The 17,235-nt window shown below is 34.6% G+C and overlaps 1 protein-coding gene across 1 annotated transcript in view; it reads left to right on the top strand.

Moving 5' to 3' along the window:
* The first annotated feature begins 621 nt into the window (after window positions 1–621).
* The window catches only part of LOC138705202 (32 kDa beta-galactoside-binding lectin-like), a 63,288-nt gene continuing 46,674 nt past the window's right edge, over window positions 622–17,235 (top strand). The window contains exon 1 of the mRNA XM_069833944.1: window positions 622–1,233. Within this exon, the coding sequence (XP_069690045.1) occupies window positions 1,213–1,233 (21 nt within the window). The 5' untranslated portion in view covers window positions 622–1,212. The remainder of the gene's footprint in view (window positions 1,234–17,235) is intronic.

Raw genomic sequence — 17,235 nt, 5'->3', positions numbered from 1 at the left:
CACGATGCTGGGTGGGCACCGGTCCCATACACTGGCCGAAATTTCATGAGAAAATTTCTTCCCTCATGAGGACTCGAACCAGCGCGCATTCCATCCTAGGCAGGATGCCTTGGACCACGACGCCACGGCGCGGAACTAGATATTAAAAACTCTCAATAAAATGTTTTCAAATTTTCCTCAATGCAATTAGTTATGCGGTTCATAAACTTTCATTTGAGCCCTAAATCATGCATTTGTGTGAAAGTATGATGAAGTGAATTCGTTTTGTATCTATGCCTTAATTTAATTATTTTTTTTTTTACGTTTGACTCCTGGTACATCCAAGAATTCAAACTAACATTTTAATCTTAGCATGCAGGCTTTCACGGCCGGTGTCTAGTTGAAACAGAGCTTCCGGTCTAAGATGCCGTGGTCTACTGGTGCTGACGTTACCAGACGTTTCGTCTACTTCTACGGCAGACATCTTCAGTGGTTAGGTATCCTCGATCGAAGTCTTCTGCTCAGTTGCTACAGGTATCCCGAGCAGAAGACTTCGACCGAGGATACCTAACCACTGAAGATGTCTGCCGTAGAAGTAGACGAAACGTCTGGTAACGTCAGCACCAGTAGACCACGGTATCTTAGCCCGGAAGCTCTGTTTCAACTAACATTTTAATCTTAATTTCTAAGACCTTTCATCATTTATAGCCATTTAAATCATTTTAAGCTACAAAAATAACAGAAAGAGGTATTTTCATAGCTCCTGCCCTCTTAAATCTAACGCAATTTTTTAATATTTATTGATAATGAGCGTTGGGGGTTCAGCAAAGTAAGCCCAGCCCTCACCTACTCCTGGCTTCCACATAACAATCCTCATGACATAAACTGGCAAGTAGGTTAATGAAAATTTAGCACTTACTAACTACACACAGGTTAAAGAATATTAGAGTTTATTAACAATCTTCCAAGCAAAATTACTACCTCAAACGCATTCATAGATCAAGAGGAGAGAACAAATACACTGTTGATAACACTTGGATGTGAATACGTGTCTGGCAGAGCAATAACTGCATGGCAGCACGTTTTATTTGTATGAGTCTACTGAACTGCCGTATCCCCTCTCCGCATACACCTACTACGAAAATAACTTCAACGATAAACTGACTGAAATCTCAAGAGCCAGACGGGCACGACGACACACTGCATTCCTCCTCGGCGTTACAGAGTGGAAACATGGCAACATCACCACAGCCGGTAAGTTGGTTTATAGGTTAAAGTAATTCGTAAAACAATTTATAATTGATTCAGTTTTCAATTTAAGAAATAGACCTATGTTGAAATGATAACTAAACCTGTACCTTCTCTAGCATGAGAAGCATATTTTCAAATCGCGAAACAAATTTTTAGGCCTACTTCTGAAAAAGTTAAGTTGTTATACATCTAAAGCTGTCTTTTCTCTATCATGAGTAAATAATTTATATTTTCAAATTCCGAAACACATTTTAGCCTGTTTTTAAAAAGATTGAAGTTAAAATGCATCTGAAACTGTCAATTCTCTAACATAAGTAGATAGCCTATTTTATATTATCAAATTGCGAAACACATATTTAAGCCAACTTTTGAAAAAGTTGATTTTATCATGTATCTAAACCTGTCTTTCCTCTAACATGAGTAAATAATTTATATTTTCAAATTGCGAAACACATTTTTAGCTTGCTTTTAAAAAGGTTGAAGTTAAAATGCATCTAAAACTGTCAATTCTCTAACATAAGTAGATTTTTTTATTTTATTGCGTTATTTTACGACGCTGTATCAACATCTAGGTTATTTAGCGTCTGAATGATATGAAGGTGATAATGTCGGTGAAATGAGTCCGGGGTCCAGCACCGAAAGTTACCCAGCATTTGCTCGTATTGAGTTGAGGGAAAACCCCGGAAAAAACCTCAACCAGGTAACTTGCCCCGACCGGGATTCGAACCCGGGCCACCTGGTTTCGCAGCCAGACGCGCTGACCGTTACTCCACAGGTGTGGACCATAAGTAGATAGCATAATCTATATTATCAAATTGCGAAACACATATTTAAGCCAACTTTTGAAAAAGTTGATGTAATCATGTATCTAAACCTGTTTTTTCTCTAACATGAGTAGATAATTTATTTTTTCAAATAACGAAACAGACTTTTAAGCCTAATTTTGAAAATATTGAAATTATGATGTATCTAAACCTGTCTCTTCTCTAGTATGAGTAGATCATTATTATTTTCAAATTGCGAAACACATATTTTAGATCTACTATGAAACAGATGAAGTTATGGTATATCTAAACCACTTGTATCTTCTCCAACATGAGTAGATAATATTTATTTTCAAATTGCGAAACACAATTTAGGCCTACCTTTGAAAACGTTTAAGCTTTGATTTATATGAACCTAAATTATCCCTTCTGTAATATAAATAGAGAATATATATTTTCAAATTTCGGAATAAAATTTTTAGTTATGCAGTACTTTTTGAAAAAATTGAAGTTATGATGTATCTAAACCTGTCTCTTCTGGAACATTACTAGACAATTTATATTCTCAAATTGCGAAACACATTTTTAGCCTGCTTTTAAAAAGGTTGAAGTTAAAATGCATCTAAAACTGAGTAGACAATTTATATTATCAGATTGCGAAACACGTATTTAAGCCAACTTTTGAAAATGTTGATGTTATAATGTATCTAAACCTGTTTTTTCTCTAACATGAGTAGAAAATTTTTTTTTTTCAAATAACGACATAGACTTTTAGGCCTAATTTTGAAAATATTGAAATTATGATGTATCTATACCTGCCTCTTCTCTAATATGAGTAGATAATTATTATTTCCAAATTGCGAAACATATTTTAGGTCTACTATGAAATAGATGAAGCTATGGTCTATCTAAATCACTTGTATTTTCTCCAACATGAGTAGATAATATTTATTTTCAAATTGCGAATCACAATTTAAGCTTACTTTTGAAAAAGTTTAAGTTTTGATTTATATGAACCTACAGTATTTCTTCTGTAATATAAATAGAGAATATATATTTTCAAATTTCGGAACAAATTTTTAGTTATACAGTACTTTTTAAAAAAATTGAAGTTATGATGTATCTAAACCTGTCTCTTCTGAAACATTATTAGACAATTTAGGCTATATTTTCAAATTGCGAAACACATTTTTAGGACTAATTTTGAAAAAGTTGAAATTTATATGTATCTAAACCTGTTTTTTCTCTAACGTGAATAGCCTAGATAATTTAAGTTTTAAATTGCGACCATATTTTTATTTTTTTCTAGTAAACGTACATAGTAGGAAGAAAGTAGTGCAGTATTGTAAAAACGTAATTCTCAGAAATTCCATGAAAATAGGTGACTTCAGGACAATTTTTTTTCATATTCTGTCTTTGTGTCCCTCTCTCTGTTCGTTGTTATGCTATATGCGATTTTTCGTGCTCTATTTTATGGATTCATCTGCGAATCGAATGAATCTATGTCATAATAGCCTGTACAAATTTTTACCGAAACATTACCAAATATTTAGGCCTATTTTAAAAAGGAAATTGCTATTTATTGAAATCGTCTTGAATACAATTTTTCCCAGAAGATTAAATAACAAGTTAAACGATGTTGACCGCTTTTAGTATTTTTTTTTCATATAAATGTATTATATACAGAATTATGCCACATATAAACAATTCTTCGGACATAAAATATACTGGATTACTCTGTACTAGTGCAGATAGCAAAAAATGGAAATGTGTTATTTTCAAAAATGTAAATGTGTAATTTTCTATTTAATGTGCTTGAATTTTCAAAGCACTTTTGAGGATGTACATTATATGAGCCTCAATGAGAACGGAAAATCTGTCTCATATGCTTCGTCCTTAAGGGGTTAGGTACAGCTTACAGCAGTAAAATTTTTGAAATAATCAACATTTTTTTCCTCCATTAATGCATCTTGTGCAATAATGAAAATTAGTTTGTGTAAAGCACTGTCCTTCTGCTATATGAAAAAATATTTTTATAATTAAAAAAATTATTTACATTTTTTTTTAATTCAGATCATTTCCCACATAACTCAAAAACTATCCAACATTCTGTGATGAAATTTTTTGTGTTTATTGATGCATGTCATATCTACAATCAGACGCAAGATCACTTCTCTACCTTTGACAGATTTCTGGTAAAAAATAAATTCATTTTAAAAAATGGTCAAATATCAGTATTTTCTTCTAACACAAAATAAAAAAAATATCATTTATTAAGGAATTTAGTTGAAAGAGCATGATATTGTAAACATGAGTTTCAGCAATAAAATAAAAGAGAGAGAACATGAAAAAGTTAACAAGTTTATGAGTTAAGAGGGAAACGCTTCATCACTGCAAAGTGAACTGCCAACATTTTGAATTTTGAAAAGAAAAATAAAATAATTTTTTTAAATCGTAAAAATATTTTTTTCATATAGCAGAAAGACAGTACTTTACACATACCAATTGTCATTATTGTACAAGATACAGTAATGGAGGGAAAAAAAGTTGAATATTTCCAAACATTTTGTTGCTGTAAGCTATACCTAACCCCTTAAAGAAAGGATTTACGATTCCGCAATTACCATTACTGTATTGGGTAAATTATTACGAACTGATGAAGATAATTTTTTTTGTTGTCAATACAAGTTCAGGGAAAGCTGCCATACAAAAAAGAAATTCCTCTAATTGTCTATCCTATCAACTATATGTGTTTATTTGTACAGGGACATCACTTTATTTTTACTAACATTTTTAACATTAACCTGGCTATACTCGGAAACACTGTTACCCCCCTTCCATTACAGGAGTTTGATGTTACTAGTGCAATATGTAAACAAATCATTTTACTAGCTATAGGAGGAGAGGAAAGTAGTGTATCCATTTATATTACAGGGAAATACAATATTACGATTTTCAGTTTGGTCATTACTTTACAGTATTTTATCAAAAAACAGTAGAATAGTAACAATTTTTTTACAAACTCAAGTCTTTAGGCGGTTATATTCATTATGTAATGTCTACTTTATTCAGCATATTACTAACCTAATTTATTCCTGAAAATTTTGTGAGCACTTCCGTAAGAAACCCCAATTTCTACAGCTAACTTCTTGACCGACTTATTACGACCTCGCTGCATCCTTTCTCTAGCATCTTCTACAGCATCTTCTGTCATCTTTGTTGGCCATGTTACACTTTTCTTCCTTTCTGTACACTCTGTTGCTCTAAATTTATCTACCAGATTATGACATTTCTACGAAAATATTCCGTAATGATATAATCAGAAAATTGTGAAAAAAAAAAAGAAAAACTGTTGTTCATATTCGGTTATATTGTAATTCCAATTTCCATCATCGTTCTTCATACCTACAAACAGTAAAACAAAACTCTTGTTTAAATAATGCTGTTAAGTACCGTTCCATATTATAGGGTACCATACTTTCGGTAACTCTAATCTTCACTTGTGCTCAGTCCACACAGAAAAATTCAGTTATGCTACACACCATACTTGTGTGAAAATAAACTTCAATCATATAAGCGTTTTCTTCTATAGAAAATGCAACATATTTCTGAAACACACTGTACTCTGTACTGTTTATTTCACTACTAGCAACAGCGGCCGTAAGTTTATGTGACTGACGTTAGCAAGGATATTAGTGAAAGGGGTGGGAGTCAAGTACATTTAGAAACGCAGGTACAATAAAAATTGAAGTAAAAATAAAATTATGTCCCTGTACTTTCAATGCGGAATCTAACTATATATATTTTAAAAATATTTTTTCCTTGGCAAAGGCGTCTTAATGAGGAAAAATCTAAATTTCTCCATTTCCATAAAAAGTAAGAAAATCTGTTTATATGTCAATATAAACTTTAATTTCTCAGCATCAAAATAAAGCATGATTTTGATCATTGGGTGAAAGGGTTTCGGAGCTACAACAGTTTAAAGTTACAAATTTTATGAAAATACGATAAATTTAAATATTTTTAATTTAAACACTATGAAGTTCCGATGCCTCAAACTTTGCACAAAGCATTGTATCACAGTTCTCTACGTACAAAAAAAGTTTCATTGTATTTAGAAATTGCAAGGTCAATTTTCTCTATATTTCGGTCGATTTGAGATGGAATAGCTCGTAAGCAGTTGAACTATAAAATGTCGAACTTGTTTTCTGTCGAATTTAAGAGCTTCACTTTACTGAAATTCCCGCTATAGCTTGATTCTCACGGGGATAGTTTATCGGAGTCAAGTGCTTGTAGCTTCTAAACTTGACGCCATATTTGTGATCACACGGAGACACTAAACTTGAAACCATGTCCCACACGTGAAAAAACGCGCGCTGAATGTTGTATGCTTGGAGGTACACTGTTTTAATGATTTTTAAAAACTTTTTACGAACCATTTCTACATTAATGTTTTGGACACCTTGTTCCTTAAGTTTCGTAACTAGTTTCTGAAATAATTCCCTTTTGTTTAACTTTAATTTTCATTATTATTGAAATATTTCTGATTTGAGGGAGGTGGGGTATGTTGATAGAGACTGGATTAATCTTGCACAGGATAAGGACCGATGGCGGGCTTATGTGAGGGCGGCAATGAACCTACGGATTCCTTAAAAGCCATTTGTAAGTAAGTAAGTTTGTAACAACTGAAATATTTCTGGTGCCGTACTCGTATATTCCACGGAAGTTCGTACGTCTCATGCATTTCTAAAAATGTTACAATCAGGTCTATATATTTATTTTTATTAATTTTACAATAGGATTTATATATTTATTTTTATGGCTTACGGGAAAATACACAGGCTAGATGCTCATCAAAGCACCTTCTTCACATAAATATACATCAACAATTTAACTTATAATTACTGATAATGATTCACATGAGCAGCAGTTATAAAATAAGTATATACAGCTCATTAGCAATAGAAATAAAAGAAATGTAACATGAAAGAGATGTAGCTTATTATGATTCAGTATTGACAAAAATTCAGATATTAATAAATCGATAATAAATTGCAAGGCCAAAACTGGAAAATTTTTGTTATTTTTCTCGACCTAGAGATATTAAATACCAAATTTTTTCTATATATATTTGGAAAAATATAAAATGGAATTAGATCTAGTATTTAACCGGAATCAGTATTATTTTTGTACATAATTTTCTCAGAAACATAATCGAGTAAGTCGTTCTTTTGTCATTGAGCGTATGGAAGCCAAAAATTTATCTCAGTAATCTAGTTGGAAATTGGAATGGACAAGGTATTTTGAGAAGTCTTCATGGGAGATCCTTGGACGGTTTCCGTTGCAGATACTGCAACGAGATTGAAACCTTAGCACACGTCCTAGGATCCTGTCAGCATGGAGAACTCCTGAGAAATTCACGCCATCATAACATCCGAAAACTAATAGCACAAGCCCTTAGAAACAAATCCTTCGAGGTCCATGAAGAGGTGCACTGCGTTGCGTCTGAAGGCGGCGGAATTAGAAGAGCGGACATCGTGGCTCTAGACAAGACTAATAGTAAAGGCTTTATACTGGACCCAACTGTTAGATTTGAGATGAGCCAGACCCAACCATCCGAGGTCAATAAAGAAAAACAACAAATTTATGAGCCTACTATTCCGTATTTTCGAGAAAAATATCAGATGGAAGGCACCTGGGAAGTACATGGTTTAATGATCGGAGCGAGGGGCACCATCCCACGATCAACTGTAAACACTATCAAAACATTTGGAATCCATGACATCATTCCAAAAATAATTACTTCAACCATTAAAGGGTCTGTGGCAATTCTGAAAAATCATTTATACGGAATATCATAATACCCCCCCCCCCTTTTCTATTCGTTAGTGTGTGATTGTTACATATATATGTACAAATTTATTATTTCTTAAACTTAAGCTCCTAGTTCACATTTCAATTTGACTCATCTATCTTACTGTAATCATTACTATTCTTATATGTATGTTATTCTGTGTTTTTGGCAACCCAGGATGCCTGGGCAGACTATTTCTTGAAATAAATTATTATTATATAGGAATCTACGGAATTTATTCTGCATGAACTCGATAGAATGAACGTTGTTTTTATAACGAGGATTTCAATTTATTGCAGCATATTTCACTTGGTTCTAACCAGGTGTAGGCCTAACCTAAAGCGGATGATTTCTTAAATAATTTCGAATTACAAATCAAAGTGATTTGTAAGCAGAATTAGTAATTATTGTTAAAATGTGAGGTCTAAAGGTTTAATTAATCTCAAATTCGATTACCTAAATTAATTAGCTATTAATTTAGACAAACCATACACACACTATCCACAATATCTGCTTGCAAGTTGCTACAAGTTAGCATTCAGTGGTAGAGTCAAGTTGATCACGTAACGGAAAAGTGGACACAAAGCTTGACGAGTCGGCAAATCAAATTCTGCTTGACCGCCAAATCACAACTTGACTGTCTCGACCATATCACACGGGGAAAATCGGAAGAAAGTCGACTTGCTTCAAGCACTTGACTCCTGTAAACTATCCCGTGTGAATTGGCCTTATATGAGATTGATAGTACTTTCTAAGGTATTTTCTTTTGTGTTGTTTTGTAATCTAATTTTGTATTTCATGTATATTATTGAAACCTGGTTGAGTGGAAGAGAAGGCCTCATGGCCTTAACTCTGCCAGGCAAAATAAAACAACAACAACAACAACAACAACAACAACAACAACTACTACTACTACTACTACTACTACTACTACTATTATACTACCACTACTACTATACTACCACTATACTACTACTACTACTACTACTATACTACCACTATACTACTACTACTACTACTACTACTACTATACTACCACTATACTACTACTACTATTATACTACTACTATACTACCACTACTACTACTATACTACCACTATACTACTACTACTGTACTACCACTATACTACTACTACTATACTACCACTATACTACTACTACTACTACTACTACTACCACTATACTACTACTACTACTACTACTACCACTATACTACTACTACTACTACTACCACTATACTACCGCTATACTACTACTACTATACTACCGCTATACTACTACTACTATACTACCGCTATACTACTACTACTATACTACCGCTATACTACTACTACTATACTACCGCTATACTACTACTACTATACTACCGCTATACTACTACTACTATACTACCGCTATACTACTACTACTATACTACCACTATACTACTACTACTATACTACCACTATACTACTACTACTACTACTATACTACCACTACTACCACTATACTACTACTACACTACTACTACTACTACTACTACTACTACTACTACTACTACTACTATACTGCCACTACTACTATACTACCACTACTACTATAGTACCACTACTACCACTACTACTATACTATCACTACTACCACCACCACAACCACCACCACCACTACCACTACTACTTTCCTCTGCCTACGTTGCTACTATTAGCAAAGAAATTATCAGCCCGTAACCACGAATTCAAGCACATTAGTTTGAAAACAACATATTTTCAACATTCCCCTCTAACCAATATTCGCTGTCTACACTATTAACGAAGTCTGATTATGGCGCTGGACTTTTGAATCAACCGCTATAACCATCATCATCATCATCATCATCATCATCATCATCATCATCATCATGGTATGGATCTCTTGATCAGATCCGTTCCCACTGTCTAGACCTCATCCCTCCATCGCACTGTCTTCCAATATTTCTTCTTTTCTTCTTTCTTCGAGAGCATATAATATCCGTGTGATTTTTTTTAAAGCGCTTCATGCCTTGTTGCAGCAAAAGAAGGGTCGAAAAGAAACGCAAGTCGGCCAGCTGACTGCAAAATGATGGACAATTAATATTGGCTGCTATTACTGTAGTAATAAATTTAACCTTAAAAGAACGTAACTATTAAATAGCTTCGACTTTCATGATAATTACAGTAGAACCCCGATTATCCGTCACCCTATTAACCGATTGGCTGATTATCCGACTGTCTATTTCTCGCTCCTTTTTTTCTTCAGAAATAAATAACTTATATAAAGTACTGTTTTGTATATCATATTAGTAGCACAGTCTATTATATACAGTCACGAAGCTCAATACGTAGGGAATATGCATCCATAGATAGTTGCTAACTACTAGGATCGCTACTATTGCTACTATCGCCTCATTACAGACAATACGAAATAGTACCGACACAGTCTATTGTTCCTAGCACCCTCACAACTCAAGCTTCGTGACGGTATATACTAGACTGTGTTAGTAGGTTCTACATATGTTTTTGCTATAGTGTTTTATTACAAGCCTTTATCGTTACACAGCATTGTCTACTGTTCGAATTGCCGTTCTATAACATAATTTGTATATAAAATATCTTCCACGGGTGTTAACAGAAAACGTGATGTGCTAAGTATCGAAATAATTGAATGGTTTGAGAAAGAAAAACTATGGCTCATCTCGCATCAGAATGCGAGATTGGAGTTACAATTGCGCGATTTAGTAAAAAAAAAAAACATGGATAAAGAGTAAAAAAGTATGTAAATCTACAACATGAGACCTCCTTTATTCCTATCTTTCCTGAGACAGTCATTAAAAAGGGCTTCCTTGTCCTTTAAAAACCCGTCGTTTGTAACCAGATTTAAATTAGTGAACTTCTGATCCACTACATAGCGAGTTAAATACAAGACCATGGAGGAAATTACAAAATCTTCCATGGTACGGATTATCAGATTTTTTCGATTTACCGTTAAGCTCATCCCCTTCATTACCGGTATGTCAATTCGATTTTCTGTTATGCGGCTAATGTGTTTTTCCAGTTCCTTCTGCGTTCTTTTATTTATATATTTAAATCCTTCATATTAAGCTGTGATTCACGAGGAAAGATAAACAATTTAGGATACGATATCTTAGGCCATTTTGAGTGAAAAAGTTCATATGAACATAGGTCCGTTTTCGAACGATGGCGGAGCTAGATGCATTGTTTTGGTATATAAAACGTCTCGCCCCAATGTGAAATGACGTTATCATATGCTGCTGACGTGAGACAAGGTCAAGGTCGCAATGAATGACGTAACATTGGAATCTGCATTGTGAACGATGTAGATAAGAGGAAGAAACCAGGTGGTGGGGCATTACAAATGTCCAATCGCCTGCCCTTGTCTGATGTAATGACACAGAACCCGCAAATAACACAAATAGCCTACACTATCATCAATTCACAGCAATCCAATCAGTACAGCAGTTATACAGGTACAGTTATCGGAAGTGTTAAGTTGTGTTTTTCAAGATGCCTTATAAATTTTCGACTACAGAATACGCCGATATTGTGTATGTTTTTGGTTTGTGCGATGGAAGTTCCTTGCGTGCCGTCGCTGAATATGAACGACGCTTTCCGAACAGAAGGATACCATATCGAAGAGTACTTACTGTCTATGGGGTTGGATGAAAGACTTGGTATTGCAAAGGAATGGGGAAACGAGAGAGCAGCTAATCGATCGTATTTTGGATGCGGCATAGAGAACAGTTACGTGCAACTCTCCCGCGCGATGAGCGCGATTCACGCCCGAGCGCAACAGTGCATTGAAGCAGAAGAAGGTACATTTGAAAATGTGCAAAAACAGCGATCCTGACGTCTAGAAAATTAGGTATGTATGCATACATGAATATAAACTTTAAATTTGTCCGTTATCTGTCTCTAAATGCGAGTTAGTAAAATGGAATCTTAGAAGTTTTTGTGAAATCAAAGAGCCATATCTCCGTAACCGTTCGAAAACAGACCTATATTCATATTATGAAGTTTTTGACTCAGAATGACTTCAGAATTCACATCCTAAATTTTTTACCTTTCCTCGTGAATCACTCTGTGTGTGTGTGTGTATATATATATATATATATATATATATATATATATATATATATATATATAGGCCCATATAAAAATCATAGTTTACTCAAAATAATATACTGCAACAACTTAATTCATTTTTATAATATTATAAGAAAATATGCTATGAAAATACTTGTTACAGCATTTCACCCAGTTAGTTTAAAAGTGAAGATTATTAACAAAGAAGAAATGTACAGTCTCTACAATAAACCCAACACAGCGGCAAAAAGGACTAAGTGTATGAAAGCCTAGGAAGGAAATTAAAAAGTTTTGGAAGAACTAATACACAGACGCAGGCCACTGGAAAGATAGACTTCCATACTTACCGTACATAACATAACATGTATTATCATAATTCTGTTACCCTAATTCCTATATAGGTGTTATTGGTCATAGGAAAGACAACTTGTATAGAATAAAATGCTTTGAAATCTAAAATGCCTATCGTGCATTTCGTTTGCGACAACTTCTTAGTCAACATAGAAATATAAATTGTGCTTGAAATGAAATTTTGTATCTACATAACTTACAAAGAAGACATGAAGATGTTAGAAATATGTGAATGGAAGAATACTATCTCCACATACAAAGTACAGAGTGTATTGTCCATTCAGCATCCCACATTTTTCATAGTTTAGAGAGATGATGATGATGAAGATGATGATAATGATGAAGATGATGATGATGATGATAATAATAATAATAATAATAATAATAATAATATTATACGAAGTGTATACAATTATACAGATAACGAATTTGAATGACGTCATGTGCGTCAGGAATCACACCGACAGCTGAATTGCGGCGAGAGGTGACATATCAGTAGTGAACCACAGTAGCAATGTCCAAGAAAATCGAGCGTTTTTGGGGAGGGTACATAACAATCCTTTCCGATGCCAAGTACAGTTACGTGAAAATCATAGGAGCCTGCAAAAAAACGTGGTTTCGTTATTTCTAAGAAAGGCATCTTGTGTGTACCTAGTAAGACTGGAAAAGCTCGGATGGGATTAATTCTAGAGTGGAAAAAGCAAGCAAATCCACTCCCAGTCACAAGTCGCCGCACCCCACGAGATGATACAAATTAATTCCATTCTAGCTTTACCAATCTTATTAATTACACAGAAGTTGCCTTTCTTGGAAATAACGAAACTCGTTTATTGCAGGCTTCTTTTATTTTTACTTAACTGGCATTGGAAAGGATTGTAATGCACCCCTCCCAAAAAGGCTCGATTTTTTTGGGAATTTCTGTTGAGAGTCGCCGTGCACTCTGACTATGAAAGCACTCACTACTGGTCTGTCACCTCGCGCCACAGTTCAGCTGTCGTGTGACTCCTGACGCACATGATGTCATTCGAATTTGTTATCAGAGATCGGAAACAACCCTGTATGATGTTATGTAACAGCTATTATATTATATACCTTCAGCATTCCTGGTAAGTTACAGAAATTATCGTTTTTAGTGTGCCATTTGTTTCATTGTCTATCATTGTTTATAAAGCGTTTCATCCTAAACTGTTCTATTTTTGGCATACTTAACATCTATAAACCAGTACACTCACACAGTATTCATATAAGATAATTCTTAGTCCAAAATATTACATTATTTATAAAATTAAGATATATTATCATACAATCGGCTGTTTAATTTGTAGCATCTCCCGATATCCTCCTCTATTTTACCACGCGTTCTCTTCTAGATTTAATACCTTTATCACTCTTTGTACATTATCTTTCCAAGTTGCTATTGACCTTCCTCTCTTACGCTTCCTTTGAGGTATCCTTTTTAAATCTCCGTATCATTTTAACTGTTTCCATATTATCACATCCAAAATTGTATATTTTATTTCCATCAATAGCGAAATAATGATTATATGATTCCTAATTTTATCTTTTGTCCAAACTGCTGCTCGACGCCGGAAAGTTAATTTCAGTTGAAAGTAGTTCAAACTGAGTTGCCCGTTTCAGTGACCAAATATATACCCCATAAGGGATTATACTTTTAAAAATAGTGTTATAACTAGACCGCAGAACGTTATGCCCTACAAAACCTGAAAGTGTAAATGCAACTATGCAGTAAAAACTGTTTAAATATGTTCTAAAACTGGTAATATATGCAGTAAAACTACACTCAGCGAAAACTGATTTATAGTTTTACGGACTTCGGTAAAACATGCAGTAATTATTTACTTCAGCTGACGGTGCGTTTTCTCGCAAAAATTGATTAAGAACAACTTGATTTGAATTTGTAAATACGTACAATTACTAAAACTGAGCGGAAAGAAATAATTTTCGTTTTATCTAGTTAGTTGGTACATACGACTTCAAGGTATAAATTCTTTCGTAGTCTCCAGCTTGGCGCGACTGAATTTGGTGTGTTTGTTTTTGTCTCTTGTATAGAGACTTGTATTAATGAGCTGACCTGCCATTTTCCTTGTCTAAATTAAAAAGAAGTGTTATCCGCTCAATTTCAATAGTTTATATGCATTCCGCAAGTAAAATCAAGGAACTGTGAACAAATTTTGTCGAGAAAACGCGTCGTCAGTTGAATTAAATAGAAGTTGAGGGAAATAGCAAACTGCTTCAAGGAAGTTAATAATTTCGTGTTACCAGATTGTAAGTTTTGTCCCCTCACTTCATGTGATATAGAAAGAACTTTTCCTACGCACAAGTTTACTTTTACGTACAGTACCAACAAACTGCATCCTGAAAACAAGATTATTGTGTCACAAAGTTTCAGTCATTAAACAAAATGAATTCCCTGTATCAAATTGGTTTTAATTAAATTAGCAATAGCCAATTACTGAGGAATTAAAGTGACTGTGTTTCTCTTTATGCTCAATAACTTGAATATTTCCCATTATAATAATATAGACTACAGTATTCCAGGTTAAGGAAAAAGCTATGAAGCTAATCCATCAAATGGCCATTTGCCACAGGAACGCGTACCTACCACTGCCTACCACAAAGCTCCTACAATGTACTAGCCAAGCCGCATAAAACTAATGCTTTTTTTCCTTAAAATGGAATCTTCTGTATTATAGTGTTTTGTTTTTTAGAGGTTCCTATACTATGGAAAGTTTGCCATCTCTTCAGCTTTCAGTGCATATATAGATGCATTTTTTTTTAGTACTCTAAGTGCATATTTGTAGGCCTGTGAATATTTTAGAGTTTATAGTGCATATAAATCTGAACACTAAAAATTACGTACAACATTTTTCAGGCTTCTAGACAACGATTTTCAACTTTATAATACAGGCAGGTGCGACCTCGAGACGCTTGTCGTTCTTATAGATCTGTATGCAGGCACGGGAGCAGTAGTGAACCTTGAGGCTTTAAATGCTGATGATACAACGTTAATATTCTTGACCAACAAAGACATTGACAACATATAATTTGAACTCTGGACACGTCGCAAGTATGGGTGTGTTCAAGACAACACGGAAGAACAAACAAAACGTAGATACAGGATGCTTTCTTATTGAATGTAAAGATATTTCAACTACAATGTCTAGGCTCAAACTCAGATTGCGTGGCTTTGTGCCCTAAATACTACGTATAGGGCCTGGAAGTTCATACATTTGCATACTTTTTCCTGGAGGGTATAACTTACTTACTTACTTACTTACAAATGGCTTTTAAGGAACCCGAAGGTTCATTGCCGCCCTCACATAAGCCCGCCATCGGTCCCTATCCTGTGCAAGATTAATCCAGTCTCTATCATCACACATCACCTCCCTCAAATCCATTTTAATATTATCCTCCCATCTACGTTTCGGCCTCCCTAAAGGTCTTTTCCCTCCGGTCTCCCAACTAACACTCTATATGCATTTCTGGATTCGCCCATACGTGCTACATGCCCTGCCTATCTCAAACGTCTGGATTTTAAGTTCCTAATTATGTTAGGTGAAGAATACAATGCGTGAAGTTCTGTGTTGTGTAACTTTCTCCATTCTCCTGTAAATTCATCCCGCTTAGCCCCAAATATTTTCCTAAGCACCTTATTCTCAAACACCCTTAACCTATGTTCCTCTCTCAAAGTGAGAGTCCAAGTTTCACAACCATACAGAAGAACCGGTAGTAGAACTGTTTTATAAATTCTAACTTTCAGATTTTTGGACAGCAGACTGGATGATAAGAGCTTCTCAACCGAATAATAACAAGCATTTCCCATATTTATTCTGCGTTTAATTTCCTCCCGAGTGTCATTTATATTTGTTACTGTTGCTCCAAGATATTTGAATTTTTCCACGTCTTCGAAGAATAAATCTCCAATTTTTATATTTCCATTTCGTACAATATTCTGGTCACGAGACATAATTATATACTTTGTATTTTCGGGATTTACTTCCAAATCGATCGCTTTACTTGCTTCAAGTAAAATTTCCGTGTTTTCCTTAATCGTTTGTGTATTTTCTCCTAACATATTCACGTCATCTGCATAGACAAGAAGCTGATGTAACCCGTTCAATTCCAAACCCTGCCTGTTATCCTGAACTTTCCTAATGGCATATTCTAGAGCGAAGTTAAAAAGTAAAGGTGATAGTGCATCTCCCTGCTTTAGCCCGCAGTGAATTGGAAAAGCATCAGATAGAAACTGACCTATACGGACTCTGCTGTATGTTTCACTGAGACACATTTTAATTAATCGAACTAGTTTCTTAGGAATACCAAAATATGCTTAAATATTTTCTGTATGAATTATCAATTTTTAAGTTAATTAAGTAAGGTTTTATATTGCGTATAAGTGCATATCGAGGGCATCATGCCAGAACGGCGTATCAACAAAACAAAAACTTTACATTAAAGCCATTTAAATAAAGAATAAGTTTTCCTATCCTTGTCTACATAACAAGATACTTTGTTTGATTCTTCCTGTTGCCTATTTTAATTATCCAATGATAGTTTTCAAACATAAATAGGTTCCATTAAAATATTTCAATAACGTTGCATTTGTTGATACGCCCTTCTGGTATGTCACTTTAATAAATGTATAAAATTTTCATTACGACGATGTGTGCAATGGAGGGGGAAAGAAACTGGTCTCCCCACCCTATTATCTCCTGGCCTAGTTGTCTCATAAGTGGTCACTTGTTGATATCACTTATGGGCAGGGCATGGTTGCGCCCCACGGTCAGGTAAGATGCAGCAAATAAAAAATGGTCCCTGTTTTGTGGGTATAGTTGCACCCCGTTCCCATCAGGTAGAGAAAAGGGGCATGGCATAGTTGCGCCCCGATGAAATAGGTAGAGAAAAAGACATTACGGG

The sequence above is a fragment of the Periplaneta americana genome, chromosome 8, assembly GCF_040183065.1.
Source record: "Periplaneta americana isolate PAMFEO1 chromosome 8, P.americana_PAMFEO1_priV1, whole genome shotgun sequence".
Classification (NCBI taxonomy): domain Eukaryota; kingdom Metazoa; phylum Arthropoda; class Insecta; order Blattodea; family Blattidae; genus Periplaneta; species Periplaneta americana.
The sequence above is the reverse complement of the archived record's forward strand: the minus strand, read 5'-3'. Positions and strand labels throughout refer to the sequence as shown.